We start from the raw sequence: 19,321 nt of genomic DNA, 5'->3' as shown, positions 1-19,321 counted from the left end.
AGAGTTCTTACAGGCATAGCTTTTGTGAAAAGTCTGGTTTGTAAAAATCTGAAAAATACCGAATTCCATTTTTTACATCTTCAGCTGAACTGAGCCTCACCTTCATATGGCAGAAAGAAAATAATCAATGTTACTGTAAGTACCTAATATCTACACCGATCAGTCATAACATTATGACCACCTGCCTAATATTGTGTAGGTCCCCCTTTTGCCGCCAAAACAGCCCTGACCCATCGAGGCATGGACTCCACTAGACCTCTGAAGGTGTGCTGTGGTATCTGGCACCAAGACGTTAGCAGCAGATCCTTCAAGTCCTGTAAGTTGCGAGGTGGGGCCTCCATGGATTCGGACTTGTTTGTCCAGCACATCCCACAGATGCTCGATTGGATTGAGCCAGGAAATTACAGACCAATCAGTCTCACCTGTTTTGTAAATTTTGGGAAACAATAATTAGACAGAAAATAGAGGAGCATCTTAATGAAAACCATAATCTTGGAGATAATCAACATGGGTTTAGACGAGGCAGTTCATGTCGTTTTTTAAACATGTGACTGCAGCTGTAGATCACGCGAAAGCATATGATATGATATACTTAGATTTTCAAAAAGCTTTTGACAAGGTTCCATACCAAAGATTGATCCTAAAATCGCAACGGAAGATATTCAGGGTAAATGTAACTATATGAATTATTAACTGGTTGGTCGGAAAACAGGAGACACTTCTTCACACAGAGAGTTGTCACAATCTGGAAGCAAACTCTCCAGCAATGTGGTTGAAGCTGAAAATTTGGGAACATTGAAAAATAGACTGGATAGTATCCTTTGATCACTTAGCTATTAATGGACACTAAATGAGCATAATGGGTCGAATGACTTTCTTATGTTCTTATGTCAGGGCAGTTTGAAGCTGTGTTTAACTCTGTCATGGGAATGGGATCCTTGTTCATTCATACCACATGAACCGATCATTAGAACATGCATATTGAATTGTGTGTGAGGATGAGTCCTGCAGTCCTGAGTAGTATTGTAAGATGACAAAATGTAGGTTGGGCTGAATGCAGGCTGTCCCTTCTCTTGCCCCTGGTGATCTCTCTGCATGGATGCGCACATGCTCAGCACATTGCACTGTGACCTTGGGCCGCATCTCACCTTGAATTCAGCTTCCAGTTATTAGATTGCTTAGCAAAATGAAAGGCTGATATTGTCATTTGCTCCCAGCTGCACCTAGATTGGATCTCTGCTGCGTTTATGAAGGAAGCAAAGGTGACAGCACTGGCTGGGGGCACATCCAATGTCTGAAGCTGCTGTATTAGTGGCTGGAGGCTTGGGACTGGCCCCTCACCTGGCAACCTTACCTGAGTGGGGTTCAGACAGGCAGCAGCTGGGCTGATGGGGGACATCTGAAGTGGGGTTTTCTTCATATTGATACATATTGTGCACAACTGTTGTCACATCTGTTTTCTGTGAGAGAGGAGACAGCTATTCCTCTTTCTAAACTTAATCCACACCTTCTCTGAGCACTCCACAGGAGGAGAATGAAGCTATGCTTAAGTCCATATAGGAAGCTTAGCTTTACCACCACAATGTAATACATTTAAAAGATAAAGGATTTCCAAATATTCTGTAGGAACAATTGTATTGGATTACTGGAAATTCTGTAGAATAATTTATTTTGATTTATTTTTTGTATTTATTTTTTATTTTAAAACTCCAGTGAGATACGGCTGACTCAAATGGATAGATTAAAATCCTTAGGAGTGTAGGAGTGAAATGAAAAAAAGGGAAGAAAATTAAAATGACTAATCTGGGGGTATTGTAGCTTCAGATTTGAAGTGTATTGAAGTTGAAGTGGCTGTTTAAAATGTTACTGCTGTAACAAGCTAATGAGTTTCCTCATTCTCCACAACCTACAAAGCATCTCTGACCCGAGTGCACAGACTGTACTTTAAAGTAAGCCAACCTCTTTCATACATTACTGTAAATGTTGATTCGCAAACATAATAACATGTGTTTGTGTTTGTGGTTATTACCTGCTGAATATAAAGCAGCATCTTCATCCACGCAATATTTGTTTCTGATTTTGTTGTGAAGCCTCTTTTGAAATTCAGATAATGTATTCTGCATATTTCAAATGCCTTGCATCTCTCACAGAAGTGTTTTTTTTTTTTTTTTGGTTTGTAGAAATTAACATTATTACTGCCAGGATCTCAATTGCTTTCTTACACTCCTCTCTGGCCCTGCCTGGCTGGCTGTTCAGACCTCTTGTGCAGTGTGTGCAGGGGCAGCAAGCACCTTAGATGCACAATAAAAAACCTCCCTTAATTGTGCGACAGAAATGTCCTAATCAGGATCAGCATGTACTGGCGTTTAAATATTTTACTGACAAAACACAGATGATTTTAAACCTTCTTCTTGTGAAAAAAAAAATCCTGGACATCTTCCAATATGTTTAGCATGCTCTGTATGGACACAGTGAAATGGAGCATACGTGGCATATAGGATTGAAAGCCAGTCTGTGTTTTCACTCCAGTAAATGACAGGCAGGGTGGCTCTCACTGGTGATGGTCTGTCCCTTTCATTCATCTGTCACTCGACACCAGTGGAACAGTTGAACATATTGCAGAACAATTCTTACTTCAAAAATATTTAGTTTTGAGAATGAACATCTCTAGCAGAAACAAATCCCAGTGAGAAGCAATCTGTGCAAGTATACATTTTGATCTTTATTCCACAATTTTTCCATTCTCAGCATTATGTCACATTTTGTGTACTGTATAAATATATACATACATAATATATACACACACATAAATATAACTAGAATAGAAATAGAAAAGAAAAAGGAATTATTGCAGAATTCGTCTTAGCCATCCATCACCTTCGAATCTGTCAGGCACAGAAGACACAGTTGAAGTCAGCCAAAGTCAGACAGTGTTTCTACTTTCAGACAATCTAAGGATTTCTAATCTTGTTTTTAGTTTGCCTAAATTGTAGTTCATTCAGTGCAGTTTCTGTGTTGGCTACAATAAATAGATAGAAGGAAAGGTGATCTAGTCAAGGAATTTGGAGGAATTTGGAGGTGGAGTTAGGTGTCAACTGGTGACAGTTAGCTAAAACAAAAAGGTACTTAAGCATCTGTTGTGCTGCGGTTGCGCTGTTTCTCGGTAACAAAAAAGTCAAGTAATTGAATTAGGGACAAAAAACATAAAAAGACCGTGTTTAGCACCAACAACTTGCAAAATTTAGAAGCATTTGGCCACTACAATGTCAGGTTTGCAGAATGATTGCCTTCCTGGATTAATTTATCCAGGATGACTTAATCTGTGAATGTTTTGTGCACTTTGTATTGCACTTATGTTGTAAGTCGCCCTCGATAAGGGCGTCTGCCAAGAAATAATAATAATAATAATAATAATAATAATAATAATAATAATAATAATAATAATAATAATGTTGAGGTCCTAGAGATCAGAGACTGTGATCTTGAGGCCCAGTTTGCTGATCTATGCTGTATTAGTGATAATGAAATTATTGGAATTTGTAAAATGTATTATCTTGAACTTTGTAGTGACTGATGCCTTGTACTTACTGTATTTTTGCACTTATGTTGTAAGTCGCCCTGGATAAGGGCATCTGCCAAGAAATAAAAAAAATAATAATAATAATAATGAAGAATTGGTCAGTCAGCCCATGAGAGAGATGGTGTGTATGCCTTAGGAAGGTTGAGCCCGACGAGCAGTAAAGTGTAGAGAACAGCTGTATTACAAGTAAGTCATAACTACAGAAAAGGACGTGCACACACCTTAGAAGAGACAACTCAAGAGCTAGAAATGCCCAACAGGTTCCAACTGCTGGACACCGAGTTGGACAGTAACAGCTCAGAGGGTGATGGGAGGGCAGTTGAGCATCAGAGCACCACGGTGCTTCCCTCCCAGAACAGGAAGGTAGATATACACACTTAATCAATCATCGGATCTCAATGAACGAAATATATTAAAGATCAAAATCTTTACTGTACATTGTGTAATTCATTGAGAACAAAATGACGCAACAACAGTCAATGGAAACCAAAATCACCAACCGATTAAGGGCTGGATTCAAACTCACACTGAAAATCAAAGTAAACAATTGAAATCACAGGCTGTTCCAACTTGCGTGAATTTCATCACGGCAACTCATAATGTGACTCAGTATTGTTTATGGCCCCCATGTGCCTGTATGCAATCCCGACAACATCTGGCCATGCTCCTGATGAGACAGCGGATGGTGTCCTGGAGGATCTCCTCCCAGACCTGGATCGGGGCATCAGTGAGCTCCTGGACAGTCTGTGGCGCTACTTGGCGGCGTCGGATGCACCGATACATAACGTCCCAAAGGATCTCAATTGGATTCAGGTCTGGGGAATGTGAGGGCCAGTCAATGGCATCAATGCCTGAATCATCCAGGAACTGCCTACAGACTCTGGCCACATGAGGCCGGGCATTGTCCTGCACCAGGAGGAACCCAGGGCCCACTGCACCAGCGTAAGGTCTGACGTTGGGTCTGAGGATTTCATCCCGGTACCTAACAGCAGTCAGGGTACCGTTGGCTAGCACGTGGAGGTCTGTGCGACCCTCCAAGGATATGCCTTCCCAGACCATCACTGACCCACTGCCAAACCGGTCATGCTGGATGATGTTGCAGGCAGCATTATGTTCACCACGGCATCTCCCGACTCTTTCACGTCTGTCACATGTGCTCAGTGTGAACCTGCTCTCATCTGTGAATTCTGGTGCTGGACTGTAAGCACAGGTCCCACTAGAGGATGTCAGGCCCTCAAACTACCCTCATGGAGTCTGTTTCTGACAGTTTGGTCAGAAACATGCACACCAGTAGCCCACTGGAGGTCATTTTGTAGGGCTCTGGCAGTGCTCCTCCTGTTCCTCCTTGCACAAAGGAGCAGATACCGGTCCTGCTGCTGGGTTGATGCCCTTCTACGGCCCTGTCCAGCTATCCTCGTCTCTTCGTATCTCCTCCATGCTCTTGAGACTGTACTGGGAGAAACAGCAAACCTTCTTGCGATGGCACGTATGGGTGTGCCATCCTGGAGGAGCTGGACTACCTGTGCAACTTGTATGGGCTGCAGGTACCGCCTCATGCTGCCAGTAGTGACAAGGACACTAGCAAAACGCAAAACTAGAGAAGAATCAGTCAGGAAGGATAAGGAGAGAGCAATTGTCTGTGGCCACCACCAGCAAAACCATTCCCTTTTTGGGGGTTGTCTTGCTGTTGCCTCTCCAGTGCACCTGTTGTCACTTTAATTTGCACCAAATCAGGTGACATTGATTCACAATCGCTTAGGCCTCCTAACTGGACAGATTGGTATCCTTGAAGTTTAATTGACTTGGTGTTATACTGTGTTACGTGTTCCCTTAATTTTTTTGAGCAGTGTAGTAGGAAGCTCAATGTAGATGTAGATGCAGGTGTAGATCACACAGTGTGTTCTAGTGATAAGGAGACCTGCATGGTATCTTGCCTGCCTGGTGCTCAGGTTGCAGATCTCCCTAAACTAGAAGCCGGCTACTGGCCAAAGCAGGGGGGGATCCACTGGTCATGATCCACATTGGAATCAATGACATAGGAAAAAGTAGGACAGATGTTCTGTAAGACAAATTTAAAGAGTTAGGAAAGAAACTAAAGAGCAGAACCTCCACGGTAGTTTTCTGAGAAAAACTACAAATACCACGTGCCAGGCCAGGGAGACAGGCACAGAATAGAAAGTTCAACACATGGTTAAAATCCTGGTGTAGTGAAGAGGGCTTTAGATTTATGGAGCATTGGTCTTTCTTCTGGGATAAATGGGACCTGTAAAAACAGTATGGTCTACATCTAAACAGAAAGGGGCCAGACGTATTGGGAGAGCATATGTGCCGAGTAATTGAGGATCCTTTAAACTAGGGACCAGGAGGGCAGGGAGCTCTGAAAATGGGAGATGTTCTACTAAAGTAAGAAAACCAAGGGAAACTTCTAGTACGAATGTCCTGAAATGTTTGTATCTCAATGCTGGGAGTATAAGCAACAAGATGTTAGACCTAGAAGCCACAGTGCTGGCGTGTGACTAAGATGTTGTAAGAGTGACAGAAACATGGCTTACAGAAAATGATGGGGATGAATATAAGGTGAAAGGAACACAGTTTAGGAGAGGCAGGCAAAATCCAAGAGGTGGTGGGATAGCATTATATATCAGAAATTACATTGAGGCAGAAGAACTCAAATTAGATCCTGCCAATGAAATGGAATCTTTGTGGGTTAAACTTTTGAATAAAAGATCTGGAGGATTAGTGGTAGGAGTGTGTTACAGACCACCCAACTCAGATATTCAGAAAGATGTTGCATTATACAATGTAATCAGGACTACATATATCAAAGATGTGGCTGTTATAATGGGGGATTTCAATTTCCCAAACATAGACTGGCATACCTATCCACAAGAAAGGGGACAAAACTGAGCCAGGAAATTACAGACCAATCAGTCTCACCTGTATTACTTAGGAGGAGCATCTTAATGAAAACCATATTCTTGGTGATAGTCAACATGGGTTTAGACAAGGCAGATCATGTCTTACAAATGTAATAGAGATTTTTTAACATTTAACTGCAGCTGTAGATCACGTGAAAACATATGATATGATATACTTTCCAGAAAGGTTTTGATAAGGTTTCACACCAAAGACAATATAATATATATATAAGGCAAACAAAATGCTAGGGTGTATTGTCAAAAGTGTAGAATTTAAAACAAGGGAAGTAAGGTAAATATTAAGACTAATGCACTAGTTAGACCTCATTTGGAATACTGTGTACAGTTCTGGGCTCCACACTTCAAGAAAGAAATTGATTAAAGTCTTCAAAATCATGAAAGGCATTGACCACATCAAACCAGAGGAGCTTGTCCAGATCTGTAGGGACGCATGGACCCGGGGACACAAATGGAAATTGGTCTTAAAGGCATTCAAGACAAGAGACACTTCTTCACACAGAGAGTTGTTACAATCTGGAACAATCTCCCCAGCGATGTGGTTGAAGCCGACAATTTGGGAACATTAAAAATAGACTGGATAGGATCCTTGGATCACTTAGTTATGAACGGACACCAAACAAGCACGATGGTTCGAATGGCCTCCTTGCATTTGCAAACGTTCGTATGTTTCTTATGTTCTTATGAAACAGACAGGTGTCCCAGCAGGGTGTCTTGCATCTCTTCTCATTATATTGTCTGTGAGCAGAGAGGTACAGCACTCTGTTTCTCAGCAAACAACATCATAAGATATCAAATTAAGAAAAAATAAAATAAATAAATAAATAAATAATAATAATAATAATAATAATAATAATAATAATTAAGATGTATTTCATTGATGTGTTCCTAAACCAGGAGAACAAGTCAACAAGTTAAGAGGTAACTCCATTACAGCTGGGTGTTTGCTTGCTGCCTCACTCAGATACCGATAGACAGAACAGAAGTCAGATCCCAGCATGCTGAACATAAAGAAGGGGAAAACACTCAAAGAGAATCAGCACTCCAGCTGCTGCACTGCCCAGCCCTGTGTGGCACTGCCCCTGGACACGGACAGCATGTGAGAGAGAGGTTTGCCAGTGAGATTTGTGTGTGGTCAACCAGCGGCAGCCCTGGTTTGAGCAGCTGTCCCTGCAGTGCCCTCTGACCCCTAGTCTAGACACCACAGTAGCAGCAGTGTCTCTGTTCCTGCCCACTCGGGAGCAGCAGCCCCTCCCACATCCAAGCTGCCCCATGCTGGCCCCACACTACCCATGCATTACCCCCACATCTCCAATTAGCAGGTATCTGGGTAACCAGCCCTGTAGAGGGCAGCAGCTAGGCAAAGAAATAAACTAAACTAAAGTGACATTTGGAGCAACAGGACCTCCTGCAGGGCTGGTGAACTGTCAGACATATTCATAAAAGACAGAAGAAGGAAAAGAAAACCAAAACAAACAGGACGCCTTGCCGGAGCCTCCCGTCAGCAGACAGAGGAGCTGAGCGTACTGCCCAGAGATCCTGGCAGATGAAACCAAACAGAAACAAAGCTGTTACCTGGTGGTGCAGGAGTGTGCTGGGTCTCTGTAGTGTGTAGAGATTAAAAGGCAGCAGTAAAAAGAGCGTATCTGACTGCTTCTGTTTGTTTGCTCGACGGTAATTCTCAGTGGAATTCAACTTCAGTATGAATTTAGATTGCGCAGCAAATTTGCCGCACCGTTTCTCACCTGTGCCACCTCCTTTGTAGTCCTGTCGTCTCCTATATAATGCTTATGTTGCTTTGAGAAAGGGACCTGTCGCGTTTCGTAACACTTCCAGCAATTTGTAACAGATGTTGGCTCATTGTGTATTAAAGCTACACATTACGGGATACTGTAACACGTTATTGCAAACCAGACTTTTAATTGCTACATTAGACGAAATATATAGATATTATAGATTACCTTAAAACTAGTCATTTAACTGCAGCGTTGTCAGTATTGCTTGTACTAATTGCTTGTTAGTAACGCAGTCTAACTTGTTCTCAAACTGTATATCAAGGAGTAGTTGAGGTATAGCTCTGCATCACTTGAAACTAGTGAACCAGTGTGTTGCTAGGCAGGTAGAGAATGTTGATTATGAGATTGTGGATTTGACAGCAGTGTTATATTTAGATGAGTCTCGATTCACTGGGTAGGGCTCTGGTAATAAACAGTTCCTCTACGAAGAGCTCACTTATTCTTCCAGCAGTGATAAGCACTCCTGAAAGAAGGCAGAAGGGAGCTGCCAGCCCAGGTGACTCATTTTAAGCCATGTGTACTCCACTTTCTTGTCTCATTAGTTTTCTATCTCTCTCTCTTTTGTTGATAAAAATAACTTCTTAGCTTCTTAGGGAGTGAAGCCCATCAGATGTGCTTTTCTTTAGCAGCAATGAATCTGAGTTCCTTGGGGCAGAGCTGGCTGTAGATCTGTGCTGTAGTTTTGAAGGGGGTGGTAATGCTGGGTCTTAGGGATAGCACTGAAAGCCTGTGTGCTGCTTTATGGTCTCCACGAGCACTTACTTGTTTTCTGTTAAATATGGAGCAGAAATTAATTGTATTGATGCAAATGTTTTGGGCTTATAGCTATGCAAAAAATTAGCATTAACATATAAAATATCCTTCCTTCTGTAAGAGTTTGGGACCTGCTGGATCTGCCAGCAATAAAGCTGCAGCCATGGCAGGGCTATTTCCTGTCAGGCTTCTATAAAATTCTGAAATTGTAAAAATTCTGCAATACTGCTCCGATGAGAGTTTGTGGTGTGATATTCAGTTCGCTGGGAGCTTCTCAAATACCCCATCACAGCATCATTTGATGGCTCTGCCACTGTCTTGCCCACTTTCAAAGCTCCCCAGCTCCTCTTATCTGGAACATAGACTCCACTAATTGGATACATTTAATCAAAGGTGATAGAGGCATGTCATTAGAACGAAAACTCTAGCTCCACCGCAAACAAAGTGGCTGGAGCTGAGATGTTATAAAGTGAAACAGAAGGTGATAAAGACTTATTTTCCCAGACAGCATCAACCTCATTACCACCACCAATCATCCCTCACGTCAACACGATCACACTGTCATGATGCATTCACAGCAACAAAAACTGCCTTGTGTTCTTTCAACCATCTTCTCAAGCATGTGTTACACAAGAGCACAGTGTACAGAAATGTAAAAATGATCTTTCTATTATTTGCTGGTTAAAACACCTATATGTTATTAAAAATATAGATTTATTATATATATATATATATATATATATATATATATAGCAACAAGTATAACATACATCATTATATTGAAATATTGGTGGCAAACTATAATGCCAAACTGGACTTATGCTCCTGTGGAGAGGCCAACACTTGTTATAGGCGGTTCTGTGATGGTGAGGCTGAGTGACCTGCGTTAAAGGGATGCTGCAGTGTTGAAACTAATTGAAATGAGAAGCGATGTTCGAGTCTCAGCCAACATCACAGGGCAATTCGTCAGGGTGACATCACTGCACACACACTCCATCCATCTTTGTGCGGCGGAGAGGAGCTACTACCCCACCATGATTAATGACCTGGCTCCCCAGGGAGTGCAGACACTCCCTGGGCATTAACACACAGCCACACAGGGCGGCCCTTTCAGGGGGTTTTATATCCCCTCTTCCCCTTCTCATAGCAGCAACAGTATGTGTATGAGATGTGTACTTGCCACTCTACGCTGACAGAAAGTAGGCCAACAGCAACATGTGCTACACTTTGCAATTCTTCTACAACGCAGGACTGTCAATTTGCATGATGTTGCCTCACAGGCAAGCTCAGTTTGACACAGACAGAGAGAGGGTAAGAGAGAGAGGGCGGGGGGAGTTTAAAGAGAGACACAGGGGCGAGAGAGAGAGAGAGTAAGAAAAAACAAGAGGGAGGGTGGAGAGAGAGAGCTGGGGCAAGAGATGCTTGTTGCCTCAAGAGTGTAGGCACAGATCCAGAGCTACAGCTGTGTGTCAGCCTCTTTAGCCATTTGCACACACACGTAAAACAAAACAATAATGATAATATTTTTGTATGACAAATGATGACGGAATAAGTTCCGGGTGCCGGCTGATGGACATTCAGAAATTCTGCTATTACCGAGTAATGCCTGTGCTTTTCACTGGCAATTTGCTAGCAATCCCAATAGCAATTCAGTGTGACTTTATTTATTTTAGAATTACAGTTTTAAAGAATGTTGATAAATTGCAACCTTTATTCATCTGAGCAGCATTAGTCCTTCCCTGATTGCATTGATGATTTCAATGCATGTCCCTCTTCCAAGCCTACAAAGAGGAGAGGGCTTGTTTTTCCTTTCATTCATGTGATGTGAGCTAACACTTAGAGTAAAAGCATTTCTCTGTCTGCACTGCCTATGCACTCCTCTGCAGTGAGATCTGTGCCCTGGCAGAATCCATTTTGTGATTGATTGAGTGGTATCGACATGTCACGGTCATTAGATGCAAACAGCACATTTGTAATTTCATCCAGTCTCATCGAAGCCCAGCTCTGCCTGTCGAGATGTGCCTTGCACTCTGATTACAGACAGGCAGGTAATTTTTGTCTTCCTGTAGTACAATGGAAGCTGTGACACAGGCTCACATGGTTAGGTTTAACAGGGTCTGTACCAGTATACACTTAATAATGTAGTGTGATTCTTCAGATTCACAAAGCTTGCTTCTCCAGCCTTCCCATGAAAGCTATAATTTCCTTTCAAGATCTTGACATTGATGAAGTCTTTATGCAAGTGTACTGTGGTAGGTAAGGTTAAAGTAAGGTTCAACATGGTCCATTGCACAGTGACATAGTAAACCTGTATAACAAACATTTAACAGACCCAGTATGCACAATATACATTGTATTAGTGTAGAGCTCATATTTATAATTAGGCATTGTAAAATAAACAAACCACAAGAACAACAACAGAAGGTTTTCTAGCCATAGAACTGCAAAGAAATCTGTGGAAAGCAGATCCCAGAGCAGATCCCAGAGTGTGAGGGCTGTTTATGGGAATTTATTTGATAACTCGAACACATCCTGCAGCCTGTGTCACTGCGTGACTCTCTCTGGCAATGGTCTGTCGTTTTTCTCTTCAGGAAAAAAAAAGACAAAGTGAATGGAGTTCAGTGTGTGGATCGCTGCTGAATAGCCCTCTTGTTCTGTGCTCTGTGGTGTTGTGTGCAGTGTTATTGACCAGCAAGTATAGAACAGAAAACGCACTGCAGTACACATAGCAATCGGCTTCTTTCAGCCACCTTATAAGCCCTGGGTTTGGAATGCAGAAATCCTGACCTAATACTGATTGAACCCTGTGGGAATGGGCTTCTCTAGGGACTGACTGCGGGTGTTCACAGCCCATCATGGATTTAACACACTGGGGTATTATGCACTGGTGTCAGAGGCGACCCTCTCCCCCTCCCCCGCATTGCAGCCCTCCGCTCTTCATTCAGCCTTTGGGCTGGCAGAGGAAGGCTGAGCCCTTTGTGAGTGTGTCAAGGCTGCGATTGTTTGTATTTTTTTTTGTCTGTGGGGAGTGTGGGGAGGGACACACAGGCCGCCTTGTTAGCTGGCACCCATGGGGAGGTGGGAGCGAGACCCTGGCCCCCAGCCAGCATGGTTTCTCTATTGCATCATTACCTTTCCTTTGCTCCCTGACCCCTGCCCTCTCCCCTCCATCCCTCCGCAGACCAATCCTCTCTCACTGGGCTGCAATGACAGCCAGCGCTGCCCCCTACATCAGCACTTAATTATCAGCTGGGCTACTCTGGGAGACGAGGAGACAAGAGCCTGATTGCTATCGGCCCCCGTCCATTAGATTATGAGTTATGACCCCTTGTTAAGGAAACAAGCATTTAATCATAATCAATATTACAATATCAATGCAGAGCATCATGGAGAAGGAAATTGGTGCTAAGTCGCTGTGCTGCTGTCATATTTCTGTCCCACGGCAGACTGCAAAAACATCTGCAGAAGAGTGTGCGTGTTATTACTGGTGGGAGTACATGCAGAATTGAAGGTCTGAATAAGAAGTAAAAGTAAAAGAAGAAGAAAAATAATGTTCTATTATGTTGGCTAGAAGAACAGAGGTTTCGGAGAAAATGGTGATGCACTGTACAATAAGGTATTTAAAGCTGTGAGTGTGAACTTTCCTCAAAATTAGTCTCTTTCAACCATCAAATGACATCCTGGTGTGAGAGCACTAACACCAACACTTGCTTTTAATATTGAGGTTTACTATACTATTTGTTATTTCTCTACATGATGATCTAAAGTGTACATACATATGCATATAGAGCACCTTATAGAGACTTCAGGGAGATAATTGATTGCAATAATTATTCCTGTGTCTGCTGTTGCGTTTGTGGTTAGATTCACTGCTCTGCTTCCCTTCAGGGGCAGGTTGGTGTGATGGGACCAGTTCTATCCCTGCACAGAAAAGGATAGATCAGGCAACTCCAGCAACCCAGTGATCTCTGTTTAGAGATCCATTAATTCAACAACCTGGTTATTATTATTATAGACTTACATTTGTACCCATTTATATGGCTGGGTATTTTGCTGGAGCAATCTAAGTATCTTGCTCAAGGGTACAACAGCACTGCCCACCCAGGATTTGAACCCACAACCCAGAGCCCTAACCACTACTCCACAGTGCTGCCTGGTTGATTCTTGTGGGGTTTTTCTCTGACCAGACAAACACACTTTCACTACCAAACCACACACATCTGACCTATGACAGGGCTTCAGTGTCATGATTGGAGTCTTGAGTTGGCCTGATGATTAACCCAGGGTGGTAGAGCGGTACAGAGACAGAGAGCGTGAGAGAGTACCTACAGTCGCTGCTTTCTAAAAATATTAATCTTTGAGTTTCTCTCAAATTCTATCACTCTCTGGGAATTCTGAAGGGGACAATCTGTTGATACATGTCTATTCTGCTCAGCTTCGTTGTTCCTCTATTGATACTCTAGTGTGTTAGAGTATGTCTGCATGACACAGGGAAAGCAGACAGTGCTGCCCTGTGGTGGGTGTTGTTGTGTGTCTCCAGCTCAACAGTTGATTTTAGTATCAAGGTGCTGCAACCTCCACTGGGGTGAAGTGTTTATTATTGCTATTAATCATGTTGACACTTTCAGCTTAACACTATAAATAGCAAAGTTGCATTGCTTAACACAATGGGAATAGCATGCTGCCACAAAGACAGATTTTGCTCTTTCTGCAGAAACATATAACTCAATCTATCTCTGTAACTACCAATGCCTCTGAGTCAGGAGCTGTAGTTTGTACAGGATTTACAAGGATTAAGGAAAAGTTATACTCATACATTCCAAACTGTATTAGAGTCGGTGGCATTGTTCTCTGCATATGCTGACATGCTTGGGTGTCAAAACTGCAGGCAATGCATCAATAGCACTAGAATATGATACCTCCTTGAACATACAGCATGGTGAAGCTGAGGTTTCATTCAGACCTGGCACACTCTTGAAGTGAAATGTTTGTGGAGGTTTTAGAGTCAAAACTGAAGTCTCTAAACATGACTGAGGAACTAAGCCTGAAGCTCATTCTGTGCTCTTTTGCCCTACCCCCTCCTCCTGCTATTGAAGGTCAAGGCTTTTCTATATGCTAACCCACTCATTCTCCCAGAAGAGCACATTTAAACACACATGCACACCCATGCATCCATTTACCTCTACCCTGGAAGCATGATAACCATCAGCAGTCTCCTCACAGCTTTCACCAGGCTTCCAGTGACATTGTGCCTTAACACTGATGTTCAAATGACACCACGGGGCTGTAAAGGACTTTTATCATTCTTTAATGTAAAATACCTAAAATTAGCAGTGATCAAATATGTAATCATTATCACTGAATGAAAAAGATAAATATATTTAAGGCTGTCCCTTAGAAATCAGAAACCTTACCATTTGCTTTATTTTGCTCAGGATCGTTAGAGGTTTTATATCACAGATGGCAGGTTTTATACACTTTAATAAATGTAATAAAATAAGAGGATTAATGCTGTAGCTCACTAAATTTAAAAATATGATTTATGTTTTTTTTGGCAATGTGATTAATAGAGTAACAAGAACCTCATTATTTATTATGGCTGTTATAATATTTAAAGACAAATGATCCCAATCTATCACTGGATCTTTTAAATTATGAAAGACAACTAAAAAGTTTCTCAAGAATGATTTTACAGTCCTTGATCATGGGAAGAAGGTGTATTATTATTTTCCTTTGAGAGGTGTAGGGCTTTGTATAAACTTAATCTGAACAACAGCTGTCAGAGAGAGTGAATAGCATAAACAGGGTATTTCTGCTCCTATGTGAAATAAATCCGCCCTCAACCCATCTCTCAGTTTTAGCTTCACAAAGAGTTCTAATTTGAATTGCATTTTGTCAGGTTTAAATATGACTCTTTGTTTTTTTTTTTTTCCAATCAAGTCTATGCACAGTATTGGAGTCACAATCCTAGTTACAACTTACTATATATAGCTTGTGTGTAGTAGACTTTACGTTATCAAGGGGAATAAAAGGAATGATGAGACCTGGTTAGCAAGCCTCCTGTAGAACAGCAGCCCTGTGTCTATCTGCTATGTCTGCTGCCTGGCATTGGCAGAAGCTTTGCACAGGACTCACATGCTATTGCCACATACTGAGGCAGATCTCAGGCAGAGCAGCAGCTCTTGGAAGTGTGAGGTGTGGATGGGTGCTTATGGTGATGCCATGCACTTCATTTTCTGTAATGAGAGGATGCTGTTCCCGTGACTGACTGGTTTCCCCTGCAGGGCTCAGAGAGTCCCATCGCTGACACCACGACAAGCTGGCATTTCCCTGGCAAAGCTGAACAAGGTCCTGCTATCTCTGTCACTGCCACCCTCGGGCAGAGCTCTCTACTCAGCAGGACTGTTGATACTGCCAGTGTGGCATCTGTGACAATAAGCCAGACATCCCATTCTTTTCTCAGTTGCAGTGCAGAGTCCTCACAACTCAGCTCAGCCTGCAAGTCTGCACATGTCCTCATCATATGTGACAGGCAACAGTTTCCAGTCTGGAGTTCTTTAATTTGAATCACACCTCTTTCACTGACCTCCCTGAACTCATTCTGCACTTTCGGTGCTCTGGATCAGTTCTATAATATGAAATACTATCTGCAAGGACCCAGAACTGAGACTTACAAAGTAAATTAACTAGTAAAAGGGATACATTTACTACAGATTGAGTTATAAATAACCTGAGTAGAGACCTCTGCTTCTTACCCACATGTCATTTACTTTTAGCTTACCACTGCTGATGAACTTAGGGAAGATAAACCCATTTCCTGACTTATTTCTGAATTCATCTGAACTATCTGAACCCAGGTGGAGAGCTGGACAAGCTGAGATATTCCTGATAGGCATTTGAAGCTATTTTCCTTCCACATTCTCCCTGTGCGTGATCCATTTCATGAAGCACATGTTTGTTCAGAATGCTGCAATGGGACAGAGGTAGGAGGCGGGGGGCTGAACTCGGGGCCAGTGCTCCATAGGTAAAGCTCTTGGCTGTAAGACAGTGGGGTCTCACACACATTGGTCCTGGCTTCATGTACCTGAGAGTGCATGGGTACTTCAGTGGTTTGGGAGTGGCAGTCAGTGATATATTCATTCAGTCCTGCAGCAGGGAAAGGATTATGTTTTTGTTTCGTTTTTTTGTTAGTTTTTTGTTATTATGTCATTGGAGCCCAAAACTGCCCAGTGTGACAACAGTGCACATGATGATCCTGCTGTTGTGCCGGTGATTGACAGCTCCTATCCTGTCTCACAGGGTTCCTCAGCACGGGTGACCAAGCAGCCAAGGGGAATTACGGGCTGCTGGACCAGATCCAGGCACTGCGGTGGATCAGCGAGAATATCGGCTACTTCGGGGGAGACTCCAACAGGATCACTGTGTTCGGCTCGGGCATTGGTGCATCCTGCGTCAGCCTGCTCACGCTTTCCCACCATTCTGAAGGTAAGAGACTCCCGCGGGGACTTGCTAGACTCCGCCTCCATCTTCCTGCTGCACAGAGATGTCTCGGGGACAGATCAATAGGCTTTTGTCTGCTGTGGTAGCTGACAAAGAATCCGTAGCATCCTTTTCTTCACATTTCTTATTATATGAGCACATTCTGAGACAGGAAAACAAGAGGGTATTGTGACCTTTTAAAAATGTCCCTCAGGAAGGAAAGACAAAGTACAAAAACATACAATATTGGAAAGTGTTTAAGAGCATATAGGAAACCAATGGAAAGGAATGGAAGCTGCAGTGCATTTTTGCAAAGCTCACAGCCTATAAAACTGGGTTATGGGAGAGTCTGGATGTTATTAATTAGTGAGACTAACCATTTTATAAATACTTCTCTGAACAGATACAGATTAGAGGAAGGGAAGAATATCTTAAATGAGTAGAAAGGTCACAGGGCATTCTTTTACATTTTCTTTATCTCCATTACTGGATGTAAAGGTCAGGACTGGTCAATAATTCCTTGTCAAGCTTTTGAACCACTTAGCCATATCATGTCATAACCCTAACATGATTCCATTTGACATGCCAGGCACCCTCTTCTCACACATTGATTAGTTCTTAAGTCATGGATATCAATAGGGTCATAAGTGGGAAGCCTGGCCTTTATACGTCAGTGCCACACTACCAGTCTCCACTGTCACTGTTACAGGAAATGTTCTGTATTGGAATGTTGAATACGTTTCTAAATAAATAAATTGTCACATATTACATTTGTATTTAATTAGATAATAAAATTGAGATTTTAGAAATATACTAAACAGTCCTGCATCTTCGTGGAAGATACATTAAATTACTGTACACTTCCTTTGAACATTCAGTTTTATTGTCCTGTTTCATTCAGCCTTTTTTGGATTAATGTTTTTGTTTGGGCTTGTGAGATTGTTACTAGCCATAGCAACTAACCATCCACTGAAGATTAATCAGAGGAGCAACACACATAAACTCAGATAGATCAACTTTCAATTCTGTATGGTCTGAAATTTTCCAGCCAAATACAAGAGTAAGTAAGAGTCCTGGAGGCAGTGTGTGACAGTGTGCTGTGACATTCAGAGAATTGTAACAGTGCTGCTTCTGCACCAGACCTCATCTCAATTAGATTTGATTTCTCCTGGGGAAACAAATCATTAGTTACTTAATTAACATTCAGATCAGAAAATCTAAGATTGACACATATTTGAGGATATGCAATAAATAACACAGTAAATAACAGGCTAAATAACAGTAGCATTTCTTCCAAGAAGCAGTAAATGTTTAAGAGCAGTGATCTAATGCTTAAAGGTAGGGTATCATCATTTTTAACTTTTTTTAGAATTCACTTTTAAAGTGATGGTAGGTCAAAACAACTATCTGTGTTGTTTTTATGTGTAGGTCTGAATGCTAAGTGTATAAAAAACAAGTCTGAAGTTGACCCCTCTGTGAAAAGCCCAGCTCACTCGAAGCTGTGGCTAATATATGCGTGATGTCACACCCGGAATTGTTTGCTGTGTCTCAGGCTGTTTGAGGTATAAAATCAATTCTCATTGGTTCAGAGGAAAACGTAAACATTTTACTGACAGGGCTCTCCATTGGTTGTGAAGCCTGGTTTTTAAGATGTCTTCATTTGGTTGGAGTGCTGTTTTAAGGGATAGTGATTTCTTCTTCTTCTTCTTCTTACTTACGGGGACACAAATGGAAATTGGGCTTCAAGGCATTCAAGACAGAAAATAAGAGACACTTTCTTCACACAGAGAGGCGTCACAATCTGAACAAACTCCCCAGCGATGTGGTTGAAGCTGAAGATTTGGGAACATTTAAAAATAGACTGGATAGGATCCTTGGATCACTTAGTTATTAATGGGACTAAACGAGCACGATGGGTCAAATGGCCTCCTCTCGTTTGTAAACTTTCTTATGTTCTTATGTTCTTATGTATTTTCAACTCATTTAAACTAATGTTGACAAACTGAAATAAATAAAAATAAAAAAACCTGCCAGAACGTCTATGTGTGCAGCAAGCCCTATACTTGTTATCGCTGGATGTCTATTGCTGGTTTTGGTTATTTGTTAGGCTTTGTATTTTGAAACCCATCTTATATTGAAACACAACGTAATAAAACAAACATTATGAAAATGTACACGAGGGGGAAAACAATTATCTGAATGTACATGCTCATATGAGACCTTGAGTTGTATTAGTATGAAGCGCCGTTTGTGCCAAAAGTGTTCGTCCGTCAATTTGGTAGTTCATCGGGAAATTAATTCGAAAATTTTTCAATTTGGCAATTCAGCCAGCAGTTTGGCTATGAAGTAGTAAATTCTTCCAGGAATCTGTCAAGTAATGTATTAATTTGTCCGATTTGTGTGTCAATTAATCCATAATTACATTAATTAAACTTCCAAACAAACCAATGAACTTTCAGACGAACAGACCAACTGCCAATCATGCTCTGTGCCAAACCCACTTCAGTCTTTCTAGCCAATAGGAGCAAACACATCTATTTTAACCAATAAAACTTCAGGCTCACATAAAATGGCTTCAGCCAATAATCTTGCAGTTTATTAAAAAGGGCGTTTCTTGTGTCTCTGTGTAACCATATGGAAATTAAAATCACCATTAACAAAGGCCCGTTTATGAGAAGATTAATTGTTAGAATAGGCAAGGCTTAACCACAGCTTTGTATAGAGTAAAATAAGTATATTTACAGCGTAACACATTTTTAAAATACTGTCGAAATAAG

At 41.8% G+C, this 19,321-nt stretch overlaps 1 protein-coding gene across 3 annotated transcripts in view; it reads left to right on the top strand.

Annotated features, from left to right (window-relative positions):
• nlgn3a (neuroligin 3a) overlaps positions 1–19,321 on the top strand; it is a 242,431-nt gene that overhangs the window by 131,101 nt on the left and 92,009 nt on the right. For all 3 annotated transcript variants that reach the window (XM_066715389.1, XM_066715388.1, XM_066715390.1), the window contains one exon: positions 16,365–16,550. In XM_066715389.1, the coding sequence (XP_066571486.1) occupies positions 16,365–16,550 (186 nt within the window). The remainder of the gene's footprint in view (positions 1–16,364; positions 16,551–19,321) is intronic.

Source organism: Amia ocellicauda, chromosome 10, assembly GCF_036373705.1.
Source record: "Amia ocellicauda isolate fAmiCal2 chromosome 10, fAmiCal2.hap1, whole genome shotgun sequence".
NCBI lineage: Eukaryota > Metazoa > Chordata > Actinopteri > Amiiformes > Amiidae > Amia > Amia ocellicauda.
Note: the sequence above shows the minus strand (reverse complement) of the source record. Positions and strands in the feature narration are given on the sequence as shown.